The sequence below is a fragment of the Podarcis bocagei genome (assembly GCF_964188305.1).
Source record: "Podarcis bocagei genome assembly, chromosome: 17".
In the NCBI taxonomy this organism is placed as follows: Eukaryota; Metazoa; Chordata; class Lepidosauria; order Squamata; family Lacertidae; genus Podarcis; species Podarcis bocagei.
The window spans coordinates 5,166,699-5,189,074 of NC_138143.1; the positions used below are offsets into that span (position 1 = coordinate 5,166,699).

Here is a 22,376-nt window from a genome sequence, read left to right on the forward strand (position 1 = left end):
TTACGCAGGGGTTATGTTCTAGGACCCCGCACATGCATGTGAAATTACATAAAGTGGAGAGCTCTCCACTTTAACGGGGAGGGCACATGAGGAGGAGAGACACAGACAGAGACAGACTCTCACCCTGGAAATTGCTTGGGGCCACTGCCTAGCCTGTCCCAAGCCTGCCTGCCTGAGGGGAGCCAGTGCATGCACTGGCGGCAGCTGGCCATGGAAGGAGAGGGCCAAAAGCAGAAATAGTGCCAGGATGGGGGCATGGACATGTGACAAGAGTGGCAGGGAGAAGATGCCTCCTGTCCTGCCCCACTGGTTGATCAAACGCCTATTTATTTCATGGCAGTACATGAAAACACAATCACGTGCAACAAAATAAAAAGTATCACTTTAAAGCTATCCCAATGTCCACTTGTAGAAACTCATATTCTTCCCCTTTACTTTGGCAGCGCCACAGATAAGAATCCATCTGCCACATGCTCACCTAATATAGAAATGGCATGCAGTCTGGCCTGAACAGCTTGCAACCGCTTTTTATGATTGGAAAAGCCATGGGCCAGGCGAATGTGTGTAAACAACAGCATCTACAAGAAGAAAACAGTTAGCAGTGTTGCAATAAAGGCCCAAGCACCCACCAGGACAGTGCATCCCTCACAGGGTTACAACTGACACCAGTCACCTGGCAGGATCTACATATGCAGCAGAATGAGATGCAATGAATTTTATTACTTCAGTCATATGTGTATATAAGTAAATATTGCAAGCAGAAAACTAGAACAAGGGCAGGGCATGAACCAGTCTCCCCAATGCCCTTGTTTTGTCTACAGAGCACACGTTCAAAATGCAATTCCTATTCTGAAGTCCCAGATGATACAATTTACTCTATTATCTCATTTAGCCATCTGTATAAAGGTGGCCCTAATGCACTCAACCTGATGCAATCCAGGGCAGTATCTGCTGCTACCTTGTGTAACCATGTCATTCTCAATGGGTTTCCATTTCTCTATCTCATCACACTCTCCCCATTTTGAGGACACAATGTGGAAACCACACCAAAGTTAGCAGTATTGGAAGCTAGAGCTCTCAACTCATTAAGCGCCCCACCAAGCCCAGAAAAAAATCCATTTCAAGTACCAAGGAGATTCATTAACTCAGTTTAGCTACTGAAAATCTCCGAAGCACAGCAAATTTGTTTTCCTTGAAACTAAACCAGAAGCCTCATTCTGTAATGCACCCAGAGCACCACATTGGTCTTTCCTGTCAATGTACCTGTTTATCCTTTGGGATGCTGTACATTTTGGTGAGGGATTCCATAATTTCAGAGGGACTTTCTGAAATCTGCATTGGGTAAATAAGAGAGGCTTAGAAGCCAATACAAAGGCAAAATTAAAAATATCATTCAATTAAGCAGGGGGAGTTAGCTTACCTTGTCAAGTTGTTCTATGTGAATATAATGTAGTGTGTTGCTGGTAGTCTGAAAAGGAAACAAAAAGGTTTTGGAGTTCATTTCCGATCTCTCATTCGGAAGCCATGGCAAAGTCATAACTGTGCCACAGAACTGCTTAAGGGCAGCCACCAAGAGCAACAGCTCAAAAATGAGTTGTGCCTTTGGCCAACAATCAGACCTGGCTTTCGTGGGGTATTTTAATCATATCCCAATATGGATTACTGTGCTGGCAACCCCTATTTGAGAAAGAGCTGCTGCCCCATAAATCCACATCTGCCCCATAAACCCATACCTAGAAAAAACAAGCATTTAGAGAAGCAAAATGGAGAAGTCTCTTCACAGGTGGACAGAGATGTTACCTTGAAAGTGTCAATGGTGTATGTACCTGGCACTGAAGTGTTCCCATTTAATTTGGGAACACTGTCAAGGTGTGCCATCTACTTTACACCCAAATACTCAGGGAACTGGAGCTACTATGTAAGGGTCCTCACAGGGCCTAGTGTGGAATCTGGGGAGGACAAAGTTTGAACTGTTTGCACCTGACAAGAGACCTTTCATAGAGTGTTTATCAAGACATAGGAAAACAAACTCTCCCTGAAATATGAGGGCAACAAAGTGGGCCTTCAACACCACTGAATCCCTACCACCATCACCACCACCTCCAAGAGTTAAAAGCAGCATGTTTGATTGCAGGGCACAGCAGCTACAGCAGAGGTAGGACACTGAGTGGACCATGACAACCTCCAAAATGAGTTGATCAAGCTACTGAAAGCATCTGAGAATAGGAAGACTGGCTGCCAGCATCTTCTCATACCTAAAGTAACTTCCTCCATCTTAGTATTCACTCACTGGGAGTAGAGATCCCCACTTCTCTTAGAAACTGAATAGGGAGCAACGTGCTATAGCCTTTTTCAATCCAATGTGGGCTTATTTGCCAAATCTTGCTCCCACCCACTTCCCTCAGAACCCTACAAGAACAAGTCTGTAGGAGACTCACCCTTTTGTCCACTTTGACCTCGGCCCCTGGCTCTGCATAGAATTCAAAGTGTAGTGTAGTTGCACTGGGAGGGTATTTCTGTGTACAGATCACAGTATGGAATCAGAACAAACCAGATGGCAAACACTCCCTCCAAAAAAAATCAAACCACTCTCACCCTGGACTAGGGGGAGGTTAAGGGAGGGGCGTTAGCGTAACAAAGGACAATGCACCCTGGTGCTAAGAGCACCCACTTGCAGAAGTGTGAGTATAACCACCACCCCAACTCTCCTTACATCTTTTTGTGCACGTGGGAGGAGGAAGAGAGTTAAGATGTAAGAAGTTAGGATTAGGTATGAAGACATGGTGATGCAGAGGGAGCCCTGCTGATATCTAGGATCACAACAGCAATATCCAAGAAGATGCACAGACATGGAACAATGGCCTAGACCTGTGCCTCCAGCAGCCCCACAGGGTACGAGTAGCACTGCATATAAGACTACTCAGCCTTGCATCACTCAGCTCATGCAAGCTTAATGTAAAAGTTGAAGCAGTCGAGGTGGGGGAGAATTTTGCTGGCCCCAGGTCAAGGGCAGTATTTCAGAACATGTCATCAGACCTTATGGGCCTCACAACTCATGAGCCCTACAGTTGGTGCACTTCCTGACATCGCTGTCAGCAGTGACGGTAGCGGCAAACCAGGAAGCACCTTAAAAATGATTTGCTTCCTATTTCCAGAAGTTTACAGTAACTGCCACTGTTTTGGTATGATAGCAGCTGTACCATCTGTGTTGATCATGCTAACCCAACTGGGGCAAAAAATGATCTCCACCAGGATCAACACCCAGAATGTGTATGTTGTAAAGGACTGTTACTCTGATCATTCTCAAAAACAATACATCTTGAAAATGCACTATGTATGATCCTGCCCACAATGATGCTGCTTCACTCCAGAGTGTAGCCATTTCAAAACATAGCAAAAATCAGCAAAGCAGGCACTGGAAAGTTTTAAAGCAACAGGGCAGTTCTGATGAGGCTAGTAACTATCAGAACGACCACAAGCTGGCATATCTTCCGGTTCAGGGGACCACCATGGACGGGGGAAAGGATTATGCAAAGTGAGCAAGGAAAGGGCACCCAAGAACTCCCGCCCCCAAATACACAATATTCTTCCAAATCACACAATGCTTACCCTCAAGAAGGAAGATTATATATACCAGCAAAAAATGAGAGCTTCAGTGTCCAAATCTTGGTGTCAGAATCCCTAACCCTAAAACATTGTTTGGAGTCAAACTTTTCCAAAGCCTATGCCAGACAATGCAAAGTGGCTTTTATATCAAATATATTGCAGAATCCTACTGTGTTTTAATGGACTCTTGCCCGTTAGGAAGACCAAATTTTCTTCCTGCAAGAGCAGAGTATGAACTATTTGCCAATTTGCTATTAAATACGAACAGCGTGAGAGGCACTATAAAAGACACACTTGGGAAAGGACTATCAATGTATTCACGTAAATCAGAAAAGCAACTGGGAATTAGTTCTACACACCATGAGTCAAGCTACCAACCACAAAGTAGCAGAAGAGATAAAATTCAAAATAGAATACTTACCAGCATGTGCAAATCTCTACAACATTCTGCCAGACCAAAGCCATTCTCCTTGCCACCCCAACTCTGCAGGACAGAAGGAGGAGAACATAAAGGATGAATGAACCCCAAAACCCTACAAAAAACAATCCAGAAGGAAAACTCAACTGTACACTTCAGTTGGACTTGATCAATAGAAAATTGGCTATGTGAAGTTCTGGCATGCATGTTCTATTCACAGCTGCATTTAAAATCTCACTAAGTGCCCCCCTTCCCATGACTCCAAAATTCTACTTTATGTAAACAGTCCTCATGATTGTTTCCAAAAAGCAATTGACAAGATCTGCTTTGTGGTAATGAAGGCTACCCAAAATGAAAGCCAACATACCACTGAGAAACTGCCAAGGTACCATCCAACATGACCCAATGCAACAATGTTGACTGGTAAAACAGAAGTTTGAGAGCTAAGTAACTGTCACAGGCTATGATAAAGAGCGCCAGTGCTCAGCTGCCTTCAGAGCTGCTTGAAATGACTCACTGAATCATAGTTTGCACCTGTGATGATAGTACTTGGTCTTTGCCACAGGCACACCTAAACTGGACCTTTTAAGAAAACAACCAGCTGCACATTGCAGTGTCATGTACATCATTGCTTCCTGTGATAACTGCAATTACAAGTGACACCAGAGAGTAAATTTCAACTGCTTTGAAAATGAGAGAAGGAATTGAGTTACCTTTGTTTTGTAATCTGGATGTGTAATCAAGCCACAAACAGATTAAAACTTAGTAGGTTGGATCCAGAGAAAGATGAGTGGAGCCACCAATGAAGTGGCTTATATTTTACTTTATTATAGTTTCCAATTATAAACAAAACAGAAATACCACCAATAAAATACAGAAAATAAATCAAGAACATAAAATAGAGCAGACAGAGAACAGATATAGTATTTAAACATTGTTTCCAAAGCAAAGTTTTACAAAGCCACTCCTGTTTTCCCCCTGAAAGTACACAATTCCCTCAAAGTACTTTGTTTTAGCTGTGTGTCTGTCCCGCCGGCCCGCTTTTTTTAACCTCTCAATTTTTCTTCATCTGCCTTCAGACCTTTTGTACCATACATTTTTACATTGTACTGTGCAGAAGGATTGGTGGGAAAACACATCACGTGAAACAGTCCATCTCACAATCAGTTACAGGACTGTACCTCTCAGCATGCTCAGAGGTCTGGTCGGCCAAAAACATACCACCTCTGAAGCTAGTCACAGACTGAACTTCCTTTATATACCCTGGCTGCATGCTGCTTTCATCACATAGCAGATAAAAAGGCCGCGCTCAAGGAATCTGACGCCTGCTCTCTGTCTCAGATTCCACCACACCTGCAATGTGACAGAAGGCCACAAGAGCAGGCTAAACTGTAGCACAATGATCTTCAGGATTACTAGCTTCATCATTAGGCTCAAAAGTCTGTTTAACAATACACAACCTTTCAAAAGGAATTGCTCCCACAACAAATAAAAAGTTGACTATATGAAGAAGACCCCAAAGCAAATAAAATTAGACAATTCAGGCTTTTAAGTCTTAATACTTTGACAATGGGAATACTACAAATAACTACATACCTGTCTGGAAACCTCAGTACATAATAAAACACTAAGTAAGATGGGCTGATGCAAACAGCCCAAAAGGACAAACCAGATTTAAGATGTGATGCCTAAAGCCTTAAATTTAGGAAGCAGAGGTAGAAAATGTGTCAGAGATCTTCCATTTTCTATTGCTTTGAGCAAATCCATTTATATTATGACTGCCAAAGCTCCAAGTGTGTCCCATGTGAGAGAAATGGATTAGAATAATTCTTTACATTTTTGATCCATCAATATGGCTTCTAAAGGTGCATTATCTAAAGAAGCCATTAAGACAATGAACTTCAACTTTCTTGCAGTTCTCTTTACAGCTCCTTACCTCTGCCAAATGCTGTAGCCGGGACAGAAGAGGCATCCTCTTGTCAGAGCCCAGGCGTGTGATGTAATTGGAGCGTTTGCTAAACACATACAGGAGGTTGAGCACTGCAAGCACCACTTGCATATCCGAGGATGCCAACAATGTTGTCAAGTGCTAAACGAAGAGCAAAGTATTTGAAACATTCCTGAAACTACCACAATCTTAATTTCCAAAGAGATTAATATTATCCTGTTATAGCAGATAAATACTCTGGTCTTCCTTGCCATGTTCAGTCACTGTAGTGTCGTAGCTAACAGACTAAGTTATCAACCAGAAGTCCATAATTCAAACCTTGCTTTTGCTATGGACTCCATATGCAGCCTTAGATCAGCTACCATCCTCAACCTACAATATGGGGAGCATAATACTACCCTGCCTTCTGGCTTTAAAATTTAAAAATTAAATGTATGCTATGTAAACCTCTTGAATGCTTTAAAGCATTGTATAAAATTGCTAAGTATTTAAGTATTAAATATTTGAGTCCATCTGCCTCCCACAATCAACAATATAGTGGGGCTGTCATTCTTGTCCCAACAGAAAAGCGGCTTCACACTATTAAAGCCATCATCTGCTTCTAAAACATGTTTCAGATGAGAGGCCCTTCAGCCCATCTAAATCCCAACCCTGCTACTTTAGAGTTCTTTACCTCGATAGAGCTGTACAGGTGGCGAGAAAAACTGTATTCTATTAGCAGGGCAGTGAAGTTCAACACTGACAGCAGTAAGGATTTCAGCTGTTCCCTCTCCGGCCTGTCGCAAACCAGCATCCATGACATGTTCTCCACTGTCTGCCCAGCATCTGCTAGGATCCCATCGAATCTGTCTAGCAGGTCCACCCAGTGGTAAAGTTCGCACTTAAAGAGGGGAAAAAGCACATTCAGGAAAGAATGACAGTGACAAGGAGAGATAACTGGACTTCTTGGGAAAGGGTCAGCTATACCTCGCGGGGGAGGAAACCAATATCCCCATATTCATCAGCCAAATACAGTGGACTCAAGAGCTGACTAAGTCACTGGAGAGTAAAACTTTAGATCCAACCCCCATGTGTGCTTATTTGGAAGTCCAACTGGCACAGCAAGGAAGCCTAAATAGGATAAAGCTATAACTTTTACAACTCAATTATGTTAGAATTAAGGGGCAACAGGAAAATAAATAGGAGATGGAGAATGAATGAAAAGATCTTAAATGATGAAAAGATACTGAACAAAGCTCAAGATCTGCTAAAGGAATTCTTCGAAATAAATATGGCTCAGGAACAGATAGGAGAGTGATATGGGACGAAAGTAAGGCCTTCATAAGAGGATATTACATACAACAAAATGCCATACAAAAAAGAATTAAGAGAAATATCAAAATTTACTAGAACCCAAAACACCGTGGTGGGTGTCATCTCTGGAGGCAATCTCAGTAAAAAAGAAAAATATGGAGAAAAACTGGGCTACATACAACCAACTACTAAAAGAAGAACATGTCCAATTGAAACTGAAAACTTTTGAGGAAATTAAACAACATTGTACTGGTTGGAGGCAATACCATCAATTACGCGACATATTTAATTTGGACAAAAAAATCGGCTTTAGAAAAGAAGAATCTAAATACAAAAAGAACTATTACAAAACAAAAGGAAATTATTATCTAAAACCTATAATTTACTGTTACAGATAGGTAGCCGTGTTGGTCTGCCATAGTCAAAATAAAAAATTCCTTCCAGTAGCACCTTAAAGACCAACTAAGTTAGTTCTTGGTATGAGCTTTCGTGTGCATGCACACTTCTTCAGATACACTGTGTATCTGAAGAAGTGTGCATGCACACGAAAGCTCATACCAAGAACTAACTTAGTTGGTCTTTAAGGTGCTACTGGAAGGAATTTTCTATAATTTACTGTTAGAGTGGGAATTAAAAGATGAGGAAATAAAGCAGGTGGGCCCATGATTTCGGTTATAATATCCAGATGGAGCAATGGGAAAAATTGTGGAAGCAAGACGTTAGATTTACTGCTTGCTACACAATAAGAGAAAATCTGATAAAGATGATGTACAGGTGGTATATGACCCCCATCAGACTGACTGGGCAAGATACACAGATTAAAATCAAATATGTGTTGGAGATGTAATAAGGCAGAAGGAATGATGTACCATCTATGGTGGTGATGCAGGAAAATAAAAAAAATTCTGGAGTAGCATCCATGAAGAACTAAAAAATATGTTTAAAACATCATTTGAGAAAAAGCCAGAAGAGTTCCTATTAGGTATAATCTCAACAGACATCCCTGGAGATAAGAAGTGTTTTTATATGCTATAGCTGCCACCAGAATACTAATAGCTAAAAATTGGAAAGGGGACATTGTTCCCTCAATAGCGGAGTGGCAAAACAAGCTCTGTGAGTTTATAGAGTTGGCCAAAATGACAGCAGCTATCCAATCAAATCAGAAACTGAGGAAAGAATGGGAATGTGTAGAACAATATATGATAAAACAAAGTTTTTGATATGCACTGACTGAAGTCCACAAAGTTAAAGGTAAAATATGGAAAGTTGGCTAATGGGGAATAAATAAATAGTATTTATAACACAATATAAAAGTAAAGAAAAACAAAAGAAGTCGAGCTCTGGTGAAGGGAAGACACAATGGTAGAAATAAGGAAAATATACATATACATATACATATAGCACAATTTGGAATGTATTCTAAAGAGTGATAAAATGTGCAACTGAATGTAATATTGTAAAATAATAATAAATAACAACAACAACAACAACAACAACAACAACAACAACAACAACAACAACAGATAAAGCTATAAATTGGTTTGCAGAACCAGAAGTGCATCATAAAGTTTTAATCCTCTGGGACCAGTCATGGTTGTCTGAAGCCCATGCCATCCTCAACCTTCCACAACAGCTTTCCCCAAACTTGTTGGACTCCCATCAGCCCTAGGCAGCATGGTCAATGGTCAGATGATGGGAATTGAAGTGCTAGAGCACACGGAGGACACCAAGTTGGAAAAAAATGCTGTATAATAAAGCCTCAAAATGAATATAAATTAAAATAATAATAATAATAATAATATTTATTTATACCCCGCCCTCCCCAGCCAAGGCCGGGCTCAGAGCGGCTTACAAGCAATAATAAAAACAAGATGAGTGATTACAACTTAAAAACAAAAATAAAATACAACATTAAAATAATGGAACATTAAAATATTAAAATGGAGCCTCATTGTAGGAGAAGGAAAAGAAAAAAGAAAAAGGGGGCGGAGGGAATCAAATTGGCTCCAATCCAAAGGCCAGGCGGAACAACTCTGTCTTACAGGCCCTGCGGAAAGAGATCAGATCCTGCAGGGCCCTGGTCTCATGAGACAGAGCGTTCCACCAAGTTGGGGCCAGTGCTGAAAAGGCCCTGGCTCTGGTTGAAGCCAATCTAACTTCCTTAGGGCCTGGGACCACTAGGGTGTTGTTATTTATGGACCTTGAGGCTCTCCGTGGGGCATACCAGGCGAGGCGGTCCCGTAGGTACGAGGGTCCTAGGCCGTGAAGGGCTTTAAAGGTCAAAAGCAGCACCTTAAATCTGACCCTGTACTCCACCGGGAGCCAGTGCAGCTTGAAAAGCACTGGATGAATATGCTCCCATGGTAGAGACCCTGTGAGGAGCCTCGCTGCAGCATTCTGTACCCGCTGGAGTTTCTGGGACAGCTTCAAGGGCAGCCCCGCGTAGAGCGAGTTACAGTAGTCAAGCCTGGAGATGACTGTTGCATGGATCACTGTGGCCAGGTCGGGGCGGGAAAGGTAAGGGACCAACTGCTTGATGCGGCGAAGGTGGAAAAATGTCGCCTTGGCTGTTGCTGTGACTTGCGCCTCCATGGAAAGGGAGGCGTCAAGGATTACACCCAAACTCTTAACGGAAGGCAATGGCACTAATTGGGCCCCCGCAAGAGAAGGGAGTTGGTCCCTCATCCCCATGCTATCCCGACCTAGCCATAGGACCTCTGTCTTCGAAGGATTTAGTTTCAATCGGCTCCCACGAAACCATCCAGCCACAGCTTCCAAGCATCTGGTCAGTGTGTAAGGGGCCGAGTTGGTGTGGCCATCCATCAGTAGATAGAGCTGAGTGTCATCAGCATATTGATGACAGCCCAGCCCAAAGCTCCGGATAATCTGGGCAAGAGGGCGCATAAAGATGTTAAAAAGCATTGGGGAGAGAATTGCGCCCTGCGGCACTCCACACACCAAGGAGTGGCGTGACGACATTTCCCTCCCTAGTGCCACCCTCTGTCCCCGACCAGAGATAAAAGAGCACAACCAGTTACGGGCTATGCCCTGTATCCCCACGTCTGCAAGGCGATGGTCCAGAAGATCATGATCGACCATGTCAAAGGCTGCTGACAAATCTAAAAGGATCAGCAGTCCTGACCCGCCTCGATCCAGTTGTCTACGAATATCATCTGTTAGGGCAACCAGAGCCGTCTCCGTCCCAAAACCAGGACGGAAACCGGACTGAAATGGATCTAATGCCGATGTTTCCTCCAGAAACTTACCAAGCTGTTCAGCAACCGCTCTCTCAATTACCTTACCCAGGTATGGAAGATTTGAAACTGGGCGGTAATTGGATAGGTCTAAGGGATCTAATGAAGTTTTCTTTAAGAGTGGACGCACCACTGCTTCCTTCAGTTCCCCTGGGAATGTCCCCGTGTCAAGGGACAAATTGATAATTTCAACCAGGGGGGTCCGCGCAACATCTGGATACTCCCTAATCAGCCAAGACGGGCACGGATCAAGGAGGCAGGTGGTGGGCCTACCAACTTGGAGGTATCTATCCACATCAGTAGGGAGTATCCGATCGAAATGGTCCAACACTGGACCTGAAGTCAGTCGAGGGGCCTCCAGTTCAGTCACTGTGTCTAAATTGGCAGGGAGGTCACGGCGGAGCAACAGGACTTTCTCCGCAAAAAAGCTCGCGAATGCCTCACAGCTGTGGGTCGAATTTGTGCTTAAATTTGGTTGTCCTCCTAAGGACGTTATTGACCTAATTATTCTAAAAAGTTGTGCCGGGCGAGAGCTAGCGGATGCAATGGAAGCTGCAAAGTAAGATTTCTTAGCAGCTTTCATAGCCATCTCATAGGCTTTCATAAGCGTCCTATAAGATGTTCTTGAGGCTCCGTCACGAGTCCGTCGCCATACTCGCTCTAGCCGTCTGAGATCCCGCTTCATTTTCCGGAGCTCCTCAGTAAACCAAGGGGCCCGGTTTCGACGGGGTCGCAGAGGGCGCTTAGGCGCGATCTCATCAATGGCTGTCAAGAGCCGGTTATTCCAGTCCTCAACAAGGTCATCTAATGAGTCGCCAGGAGGAGCAGGGTTCCGCAAGGCTTGTCGGAAAAAAGACAAGAGGCATTGCATTTTCTCAAGTTGCTTTTTTACTACATGATCTGCTGCTACCACATACCTTGCCGATGTTCCATGTTTTGATCTGTTGAAGTTCCAGCAGCAGCTGCTCATCATTGCAAACCTTGAGTTTGTCAATCAAGGCTCTGCAATCTGCAGGCTGAAAGGTGAAGAAACTGCATAAGGAACACTAATTGCTACACATCGACGGATGCTTCTTCATAAAAGAAAATGCTGGTAAGCAATGAGTTGTGTTGTTTTAAATTTAAAAAAATATTTATTTCTCTCCCTCACCCTAATGTGCACAAACAGACATGTGATCCTACCAACAACAACTTGGGTGTCTGTGTTTATATTTATAGAAAACAAAATGCCCCCATATTTCTACCTTTTCCCATTGTGTGACGCTTAAACAGTCAGATATGTAATATCAGAAAAAGCACTTCACTGTCTGCACTAAATGAGTTACTAAACTCAATTAAGGGGTACGCTGAGTTGCAATCTACTACAAGATACTGATCAAAGAAAGCAGCCTTCATTCCATTTCTTTTGGAATCCATTTTGTAGGAGTAATGTATATTAGAAACCAATTTCTATAGCTTCTGAGATACTGGCAATCATAACCTGCCAAGTGGAAGAAAGTCTGTTTATTTCTAGCACACAGTGATCTCCAGTTTCTCCCATTTATCTTCACATTTGCTGCTAAGGAACATGCACTCAGTAAAACACAGATGGGAACTTTCCGTTTTGAAGAGGCTTGCAGCACCCAATCTCATTTTATGCACATACACTCATGCTTCCTGAAGATACCTCACTCTTGAAATCCCAGAATCCTGTTTACTTCCTAATTTTTCTGGGCTTTAAACTCCCCTTCCCTCTTTTCCTCTATGTAGTTTCAGAGCCATTGGGTGGTGTTTGATAAAAACAAATTGATTGTTTAAAACAACTTTTTGTATGGCTTACAAAAAACAAGTTTCTCCCCAACTGTCTGAAAACAAAATGGTAGTTTTCTGGAGTATGGGTGTGTCCATATCACACAAAGGCAGAAAGGAACTGCTTTTACTGTCTTTGCTTTCCAGAACAGTAGCTATATTGATCTGTTGTATGAAAAAACTCTTGAATCCTTATCTGAGAGTAATCTCACCAAAGGTAGTGATGCTTACTTATGAGTAGATTTGCATAGGATTAGGAATTCTCATGTGAGGTGGCCATGTAAAAATTGAACCAGGCAGGGCAGTCTTTATTTCAGTTTAGTTAATGGAACACAGAGGTTTATTTTCTGTCTGTGCTCATCACTGTGTATGGCTCTACCAACTAAAAGCATGCACCCCCTCCCAAAAGATTACCCTTGAGGGAATGCAGCCTACAACGGATTGACTATCCCAGCAATAAACTATCACACAACCCAAGACATTCAAAACTGGAATGTCAGAAATGCACTGCTGTAGATACAGTCAAATCTGTAATCTCCTTGATCCCATTGCAGTATATTCTCACACTTTTCCTATGATGAGCTCAAGGTAACAAGAGGTGATACTTACAGCCTCTGTAGGTGTTTTCTTCAGCTTAGTTCGGTCCACTTTCATTTTTATTAGTTTTCCGCTTCCTGGTCCTGCTTGGTAAAAAAAAAATGACAGAGTTGACTGTCAACAGGATATATTTTAATCAGTTAACAAATAAGTGACAGTGCAAAAGAACAAAGGTAGCCTAAAAAGCTCAAACTACATAGAATGGGGGCAGTCTTAGATAAACATAAGGAATCAAAAGCAATTTCTGAGGTTGAATGTATACCAAAGACCTCTATACAGTGGCACCTAGGGTTAAGTACTTAATTTGTTCTGGAGGTCCGTTCTTAACTGTTCTTAACCTGAAGCACCACTTTAGCTAATGGGGCCTCCCACTGCTGCTGCACCGCCAGAGGACGATTTCTGTTCTCATCCTGAAGCAAAGTTCTTAACCCAAGGTACTATTTCTGGGTTAGCGGAGTCTGTAACCTGAAGCATATGTAACCCAAGGTACCACTGTACTAAGCTTCCACTGCTCACATGAACGCTTCATTAGCACACAAGGCTACCAAAATACTTCCTGCTTTATTCTGATTTCATTGTAGGCACCTCTTTGTTGTACATCTCTCAAATTTGCTACTACTACAGATTCATGCTGGAATCATACAAACAGGTTGGCAGCCACATTTTGGAAATCAGGACAATAGCTGCGGACTACTGACATTTATTTTCCACCCACCCCAAAAGGAAAAGGCTTCTATTCTCTTAACACATTTTATCCTTAGACCAAGACACTGTCCGCAGTTACCCTAAATATTGCATACCGGTTGTGGGAGAGCAATAAGAGGCACAAACTGGGGGGGGGGGGACGGGACCAGTAAAGCTACCAAGAAACTGAAAGGTTGTTGCAGAGGAAAATCTATTCCAATAGAGAAGGACAGTAAGGCACAGGGTTGAACAAAGAACCATAGCATTGTAGAACTGGAAGGGACCCCAAGGGTCATGCACAAGTTCAAGTAGGGACTGGTCAGAGCCTGCTCAATTTTATTCCACTGGAATTTACTTTTAGGTGTCAGCATTAATGTCTTAAACTGCCAAAAAGAGAAATGCTGAAAAACATATCTAACTGTATTTAATAGTATATAGAGTACCTATGCCACAAAAATATGAATACATTCTCATTTCACTGGCAAGCCAGATCAAATTAAGGAAGACCTTGCTGACAAATATACAGAAAGAGAACCTACCCAAATGATGCTGACATAAAAACCTCACACTTATACAAAGCTGGAAAAATGAAAAAATGGTGTGCAAGTTTATCATCCACCCTCTCCCCCTACCTCTGGAGACCATATTGTCTTACACTGAACGTAACCAAAAGACTTAAAATATGAACATAAAGAACAGATGTTGCACGTTCTTTTGTATTTCATTAAAAAATTTAATAATTTTTTTTAAGACCTTCTGGTGGAGAATCAGTTCAGCTCAACACTGAGCGCTGTCAGGTTACCTAGAGCTGTGACTCTCAAGCAACCCAGTCTCTCCACATTATGGGTAGCAAATTGGTGTTGGGAATGGCTATTGCACCACTGTCTTTTCTGGCTTAGCCACATTTTACTTCTGGTTGGGTTGTCATACAGTCAAAAGCTTTTGCTTTTAAACTGGAAGGTCCTGGTGACAGAAACCTGTCACTGCGATATTTGTTAGATACCTAGCATATTTTTAAAAAATGCTGTAACAATAGAAAAATTTATGACCTACATCAAAACTACAGAAACCTAGACACCCAAGTGTGTGGATTCCCCCCCCCCAAACATGACTATACTGGAGTCTAACAGACCAACTTTTCAGCTTTTACTTAGCTTCACATCTGCTGGTTCTGGAGCAACAACTTCATGGTTGATGTGTTCCCCTTCTCAAGGTACTATATCCTTATATTGGAAGGCCTATTTTGTTGTTGTGCGTGTGTCTCTGCACACTTACTGGAGAGTAATTCCTATTGAACAGTGTGACTTGCATGCAAAGGGCTGCACTGTTACTATGCATGCTTACTTGGAAGGAAAATTCATTGTGTTCAATGAGCCTTCCTATCAAGTGTGCAAAGGACTGTGATCTTAGTGTCCCTGCTGCCACAGCATTAACTCTCCTTTGTAGAACTACAGATACTACACACTAGACAGTATTTTATTGTCGGGGCCGAAGCCCCTACAACCCCTAGGGGTTGGTTTGCCACAGACTCAGCAAATCTCCACAATGTATTGGCCCTCCACATAGTCAACTGCTTAATTCTGTGGGCCAGATGGATGATGAGCATTTTTATTCACATGCCAAGTCAAACTTGTGGAAAGATCAGCTATAAAATTAGTTACCACAGCATTTAATAATGACTGTGTTTGTCCATAAATCACAACTTGTTCCATCTGCTAACCTAGTAGTGCTTCATTCCAGTTTTCTGTTTTTATCTTAATACATCTGGGTCAAAATTTAAGCACAGCTTTCTCTGGATAAATGTCTGCCGTTAGACAGACACTAGTACGTTCCCATCTGCTGTAGGCAGAGTGAACTGCAAATCCCAGGATGCAACATAGTTAAGATTGACACTTGGCTCTGAAGCCATCTGATCAGGAGATGGCAGCTACTCCCCGCAACAATGAATGTGAAAGAAAGAAAGAAGAAGGCTCACAAAAACCAAGTGATGATTAGAAAATAGACAATTTTCAAGCACTACTTGAAAGATTCCCCTTCCCCACCCTCAACTAAAAACGCTGAAAGACTTAACATTCCCAAGATCAAATTAGTTACTATTTTAAATCTACTACCTGAAATAGAACTCCTGCCCATTACAACACTGAGTGATTCTGCAAATCTCCATTTATTTGGCTGAAATAAGTACATGAGTTAGCTGCATTTAGCAGGTCACAGATCTTGATTGTGTGCATGTAGCTGATGCCATGTTCTTCAAGGAGGGCAAGCAATAGCCTTGCTTTAAGATGAGGGGAAAGATATTCAGTCACATGAAAATGAAATCTAATGCTATTGGAGGAGTAAAGATTTCTGTCAGGTGGTGGTGTGGTTGCTTGAGAGCAAACAGGCAAGACTCCAACCTGTCTTTTCCAAGCTTTATTCTTAGTGCAAACTATTTACAGTGAAGAGCGTCGCTAGTTCGTGTCTGGTTCAGTCGCTAGCAGAATCTGGGAGCAGCCGGTCCTTGTACCTCCCCCAGCATAACAGTCGCATGACCCCCCATCCTTCTCCTCCCCTCTCTGCGCTGAAACCTACTGCGCAGAGTGGGCGCTGGCAAAGGGGTACTTCCCTCCCCTCCGCTTTGCTCAGGCTCGGTATTGAGGCTCTCCCTAGCATCTCCTGGTCCCTGCACCTCCTCCCCACTGGAGGCGGGGCTTTCCTCCTCGCCAGAGGAGGAACTGCTTCGCAAGATCTTCGGAGGTTCCCTATAACACAACTGCCCTTCCACCTCTCCTCTCTGAGCTGATGGCAGTTCCCTGACAATTTCCAATTTTTTATCTCTCTGGTTTTGCTTCATCATGACAGACTAGTAGCACAGGGCTAATCTATAAGCAGCGGCAGGCCAAGGAGAGCAGAATTATAGAATCATAGAATTGTAGAGTTGGAAGGAATCATGAGGGTCTTCTAGTTCAATCCCCTGCAATTCAGGAATATTTCACCCAACGCAGGGCTCAAACCCATGACCCTGAGATTAAGAGTCTCATGCTCTCCCAACTGAGCTACCCCAGTCTTAAGAAACGAGTGTCGTCCAGAAGGATGAGGGGAAGGAAAACTGATAAAAGGAATAGGAAGTGAAGAGAGATATAAGGGTGAATAATTGCATCTTCATTAAAAGTTGCCAGCTAAGCTTCTGGTGGAGAAGACTTATAGTATGCATAAAACGCTAAGCAGATTTATTTCTTTAACACACATATTCTGGTAAGATCTCTCTAAAAGAATAGTTAAATCCTGGAAGATTTTAGGTTTGGTGACATTAACTCATTATGTAAATCCTCACTGGCCAGCCTCTCTCCATTATGGAAGTGATTTCATACTTACTGTGGAATCAATATTTATTAAATATGCATACCACCCTTCAATACAAATTCTCAAGGCAACTTACATTCACAAAGCAGAACTGGCTACAAAGTCTCATCACAGATTAAAGATTAAAAGCCTGGTGACAAAAAGACAGTATACACATCAGGCAAGCTTCCTTAGGGAGAGAAATACTGTACTTAAAAAAATAATAATATTGTAATATTCTAATATTATTTATTTATATTAATGCTTCACTTCTTTTTTAATGAGTCCCTCCCCCATATTTTAAGCTGCTTTTATTTTATCTGTAAACAGCCTTGAATCCCTGTCAAGAAAAAAGGTGGGTCATAAATATAAAATAATGGAACCACAATTGATGGTCCTCTAGCCAGTCATCACCAGTTTCAACAAGATGGTAGGAGCATTCAGGATTCAACCTGGGATTTGCAGGCTTGAAATGGACCAAGAAATGGTAAATGAAAAAATGCTGCATCATGTGATCCCTTTACCGGTCCCAACAAAAAAGAATCTTTCAGCTGTGTTCTGATATTGTCCAGAACACAGCAGCCTCAAGAGTCAATATCTAGATACCTAAAACTGTTGTGAGGATCGGTTTATAATACGTACTCTCAAACATACAGCACTTTCAATAGATGTGCACCTCAACAATATTCCCTATTCCAAACAGAACTGCTGTTCAAACACAGATAGGTTTACACAGTTAGAACATCAAGAAGGCATGGAGAAAAGGTATGTCCCGTTACAGTTACTTGCATTAATTAAAAATTAAAAAATTGTCCAGTAGTACCTTGGAGACCAACTAAGTTTGTTCTGGGTATAAAATTTCATGTGCATGCACACTTCTTCAGATATTTTATTTTGACTTGAGTCAGACCAACATGGCTACCTACCTGAATCTTGCCACTGAAAACTCCAAAATAAAAGGCAAGTGCTCTTCTCACAAAGGAAGGAAACTATATTGAGCATAACAGGGGGCAGGGCTTACTTCCAACAACAGGATTTTGCCATTATGTTCTACCTGCTATTTCACTGCTACTACACCCTGCCTGTCCTCCCATAGACTGAGACGCAGTTTCTTGCCAAAGGTCAACCAGTGAGTTTCATGACCAAGTGGCGATTTCAATCCTGCTCTGAGTCTGAATCTCTAATCATTACACCATACTGCTTTAGTTGGACACACTTTTTGATTTCAATAAGTCTACTCTAAGTAGGATTAACAAGGATACAATCCCATGTTATTATTTTCTTAACCATGGCATGTGTATTCAGAAGTAATTAGAAATTATGCCTACATAAGGCCAGTATGCTAACAATTCTTGGCACCAAAACAATTTGCTACAGTCTGAAGTAGGAAGAATGGGGCTGCATAAACACCCAAACGCACTCCAAACTGAATAGATGGAACTCATCAAGTCATTTCAGTGGTTAGTCTTAGAATCATATAATCACAATGAAAAAATGCTGCACCATGTGATCCCTTTACCGGTCCCAAGTTGGAAGAGTTGGAAGAGACCATGTGAGTCATCTAGTCCAACTCCCTGCAATGAAGGGATCTTCTGCCCAACGTGGGGCCAACCCTGAGATTAAGTCTCATGCTCTACCTACTAAGCTATTGGGAAAGTGCCTTAAGACCCTGAAAAGAATTCTGCTATAAAAAGCACACACTTAAGACTCATATTTCTAGAGATCCTTATGACATGCCCGCACCAGTACACATCCTTAAGCAAGTTTACAACAAACCTATTCAAATTGCTCTAGCAGCTGGATTTTCATTCACAGATCACCCAAGAATACCAGAATGAAGAGGAAACAAAATATTGTGATACTTTAAATGTTAACCAACTTATGGCATAAGCTTCACAAACTATAATCCAATTCACTGGATACGGAAGAAAAGTTACACTTCATGTGTCTATGGAAGTGTTAACTTTCATAAATTTGTTAGCCTTAAAGGTGCCACAAAACTCTGTTAGTCTCATGCAGTAAAAACATGGTACCCTCTCTGGAGAATCAAGGGTATCACTCAATCCATCTAATATGAACTTCATACTCTTGCAGACACAAAGGTTCCAAAATCTTTCTACAGTTCTAACAAAGTGTGCTCAACACTAAAGAGCAACAAAAAACACAAAAGCTATTTCCACAAATCATCCTGCACCCATTAGAAACAGCCGGTTGCCTGTTTCTCTCCTCTCCATTCCATATGCATTCCCAGCTAAGAAATCTACATGATCAGACACATCATTCATGCTTGAAGCATCCTGACTAGACACAAAACATAACCATAACCCAAGACACTTTGTCACACATCAATATAACTTAATGAAGGTTTCTGTTGGCTCCCAATCTCTCTTCATGATACAAGAGAAATTCAGTACACATGAAAACACCAACATCTGCTAGCTACAGCGCTTTCCACTAGCTTTTTCAAACTAACAGGAATAAATCATGCGCAACGTTTTCTCTTCTGCCCTAAAAGTAACAATTTGAAAAAGCAGGCAACACACGTCAGATAGGACTTCCACAAAGAGCAGGCCATAACTGAAGAACATTTTAACGTCCTCTATCCATGCCAGATGTTCTATCTACACAAACCCTAGTTGAAAGAAGTGTTCAAGTTTGAGAAACCAGTGTCCACTGCAACTGTGAGGGAATGAACCTGTCCGCCAAAAGGAAGTAAATTAGAATGCATAGCACTGATAAAGAATTTGCCACGTGAGCAACTCATACCCCAAACTGGGAGATAAATAATGGCCAACAAATTTGGGGCAGCAATGATAGTCAGCTAAAAAACTGTATTCACCAGGACATGCACTTTCCCTTAAAGGACAGGATCTTGCCCTCAACTTTATCCTTCATCTGTAAACATCAGCACAAGATTGGGACCCAACAGAAGCTCCTCTGTTGTCCTTCTCTAGCTCTGGAGCTAGTGGGGGCAGCAGAGGCATGTGGATTCACTCTGCGCTGTTTGGCTGGAGCTCCAGTTAGTGGTACACTTAGGGAATTTTAGATCCTCAACTTTACGTAGCCATACAGTGGTACCCCGCAAGACGAACGCCTCGCGAGACGAAAAACTCGCAAAACGAAAGGTTTTTTCGTTTTCGAGTTGCCTCGCAAGATGAATTTCCCTATGGGCTTGCTTCGCAAAACGAAGCTTGCCCCGGGGACAGCGGGTCTTCTCTTTTGAAGCAAGGGGCGGCCGGGAGATCGCTTCTCCCCACCGCCCCTTGCTTCAAAAGAGGTCCGGGGGCAGCGGGAAGCGCTCCCGCTGCCCCCAGACCTCTTTTGAAGCAAGCGGCTGCGGGGAGATCGCTTCTCTCCGCAGCCGCTTGCTTCAAAAGAGGTCCGGGGGCAGCGGGAGCGCTTCCCGCTGCCCCCGGACCTCTTTTGAAGCAAGGGGTGGTGGGGAGAAGCGATCTCCCCGTGCTCCGAAGCCGAGCGGGGGGGTTGGGAACACCTGCCCCAGCCACCCCGCTTCGGAACGCTGCTCCGAAGCGGGGTGGGGGGGCGGGAGCACCTGCCCCAGCCGCCGGGATTCGTAGCGCTGCTGCGAAGCCGGGCGGGGGGTGGGAACACCTGCCCCAGCCACCCCGCTTCAGAACGCTGCTCCGAAGCGGGGTGGGGGGGCGGGAGCACCTGCCCCAGCCGCCCGGCTTCGTAGCGCTGCTGCGAAGCCGGGCGGGGGGTGGGAACACCTGCCCCAGCCACCCCGCTTCGGAACGCTGCTCCGAAGCGGGGGGCGGGAACACCTGCCCCAGCCGCCCGGCTTCGTAGCGCTGCTGCGAAGCCGGGCGGGGGGGTGGGAACACCTTCTGAAGGCGGGCGGGGGGCGAAAGTCTTTGTCCCCCCCTGCCTGCCTTCCCAGGGGCTTTTACATCGCCCCGGACAGCGGAGAAGTCCTCCGCTGTCCGGGGCGATTTTAAAATGCTGCCTGCCAGCATTTTAAGATCGCCCGGACAGCGGAGAAGTCCTCCGCTGTCCCAGGGTTTTTTAAAATGCTGGGGGTGAAAAGAAAAGCCCTTGTTCCCCCCCCCCCAGCCTTCAGAAGAGGTCCGGAGACAGACTGTCCCCGGACCTGGTCTGAAGGCGGTTTCCCTAGGAACGCATTAATTGATTTTCAATGCATTCCTATGGGAAACCGTGCATCGCAAGACGAAAAAACCGCAAGACGAAGAGACTTGCGGAACGAATTAATTTCGTCTTGCGAGGCACCACTGTATTACTTCCATTGTGAAGCACACAATTAACATTTTTCTTCTCTCCCTGCCCCACTGCCATTCTAGGCATTTTAACTTGTTAACAATGTTCAGACATCTTGGTAGGGACATGAGAAAAGAGTGGCTCTCCAGGTCTACTGAGGAGGACCATAAATAACAAGCATTACACTGAATTTTAGCCCAGCACAAAAATTGTGAGTAGGTGATTCTCAAGTCTAAGAGACTGTCCTGCTATCTGAGTGATGATTGAACAAGGGACCCTTCTGCAATCAAACCACCATTTATAAAACAGAAATAACACTGTCATTTCCACAGGATTCATGCTTTTAAAAAAAGGACTTATCTGACCACTGGAGCAGCCACTATATTTCCTGGATAAAATACATAATCCATCCATGACCTTGTAATCTCTGTTACAGAGTTTATATGAAGGCCCCCTAATGAGAAGAAAAAGCAAGAGGTACATTCTAGCTGGGCATGTAAGCTTGAGATTTTGAAAGCTCTCCCATATCAAAAGTTCACCGTAGACAAAACATTAGGCTAAGACATTCTGTCTTCCCAAGGCGTTATCTTTCCATGTGCAAGATATGAGCAAAAATGTACCTCTTTACCCAAGTTTTTGGTTAAGTAGATGCATTCCTTCCTTTTATACTGCTGAACGCTGCTGTTCTATGCTGCTGTCTTGTTATTCTGATAGTGGCTGTTTCTGTGGTTTTCTTTTATTATTATACTGCAATTGTACTTACTACCCTGGGACCATTTGGTGAAGGGTGGGGTCTAAGTATAAATAAGTAATTACAGTGGTACCTCGGGTTACATACACTTCAGGTTAGACTCTGCTAGCCCAGAAGTAGTACCTCGGGTTAAGAACTTTGCTTCAGGATGAGAACAGAAATCGTGCTCCGGCGGCGCGGCAGCAGCAGGAGGCCCCATTAGCTAAAGTGGTGCTTCAGGTTAAGAACAGTTTCAGGGTAAGAACAGACCTCCGGAACGTATTAAGTACTTAACCCGAGGTACCACTGTATAGAGCGACCATGGAAGCATTCTGATATGGATGCCCTGCACCTTGCAGCAACACGGTTCCAAAAAGAAAGTACCACAAGTTCTCTGTTCACTGTTGTCTCAAATCTTCAGACTTCGAAAAAAACACAGTCTAGATGAAGACAGAATTAGATCCATGTACTTGCCTTTGAAGGGTCAAAATTACTCAGATA

At 43.2% G+C, this 22,376-nt stretch overlaps 1 protein-coding gene across 2 annotated transcripts in view; it reads right to left on the reverse strand.

Moving 5' to 3' along the window:
- HUWE1 (HECT, UBA and WWE domain containing E3 ubiquitin protein ligase 1) overlaps nt 1-22,376 on the reverse strand; it is a 99,554-nt gene that overhangs the window by 68,589 nt on the left and 8,589 nt on the right. For both annotated transcript variants that reach the window (XM_081175634.1, XM_081175635.1), the window contains exons 3-11: nt 12,917-12,987; nt 11,437-11,535; nt 6,646-6,852; nt 5,961-6,113; nt 4,028-4,090; nt 2,439-2,516; nt 1,421-1,468; nt 1,264-1,332; nt 479-578 (exon numbers count right to left, since the gene is read on the reverse strand). In XM_081175634.1, coding sequence (XP_081031760.1) covers nt 479-578; nt 1,264-1,332; nt 1,421-1,468; nt 2,439-2,516; nt 4,028-4,090; nt 5,961-6,113; nt 6,646-6,852; nt 11,437-11,535; nt 12,917-12,961 — 862 coding nt within the window. In that variant the 5' untranslated portion in view covers nt 12,962-12,987. The remainder of the gene's footprint in view (nt 1-478; nt 579-1,263; nt 1,333-1,420; nt 1,469-2,438; nt 2,517-4,027; nt 4,091-5,960; nt 6,114-6,645; nt 6,853-11,436; nt 11,536-12,916; nt 12,988-22,376) is intronic.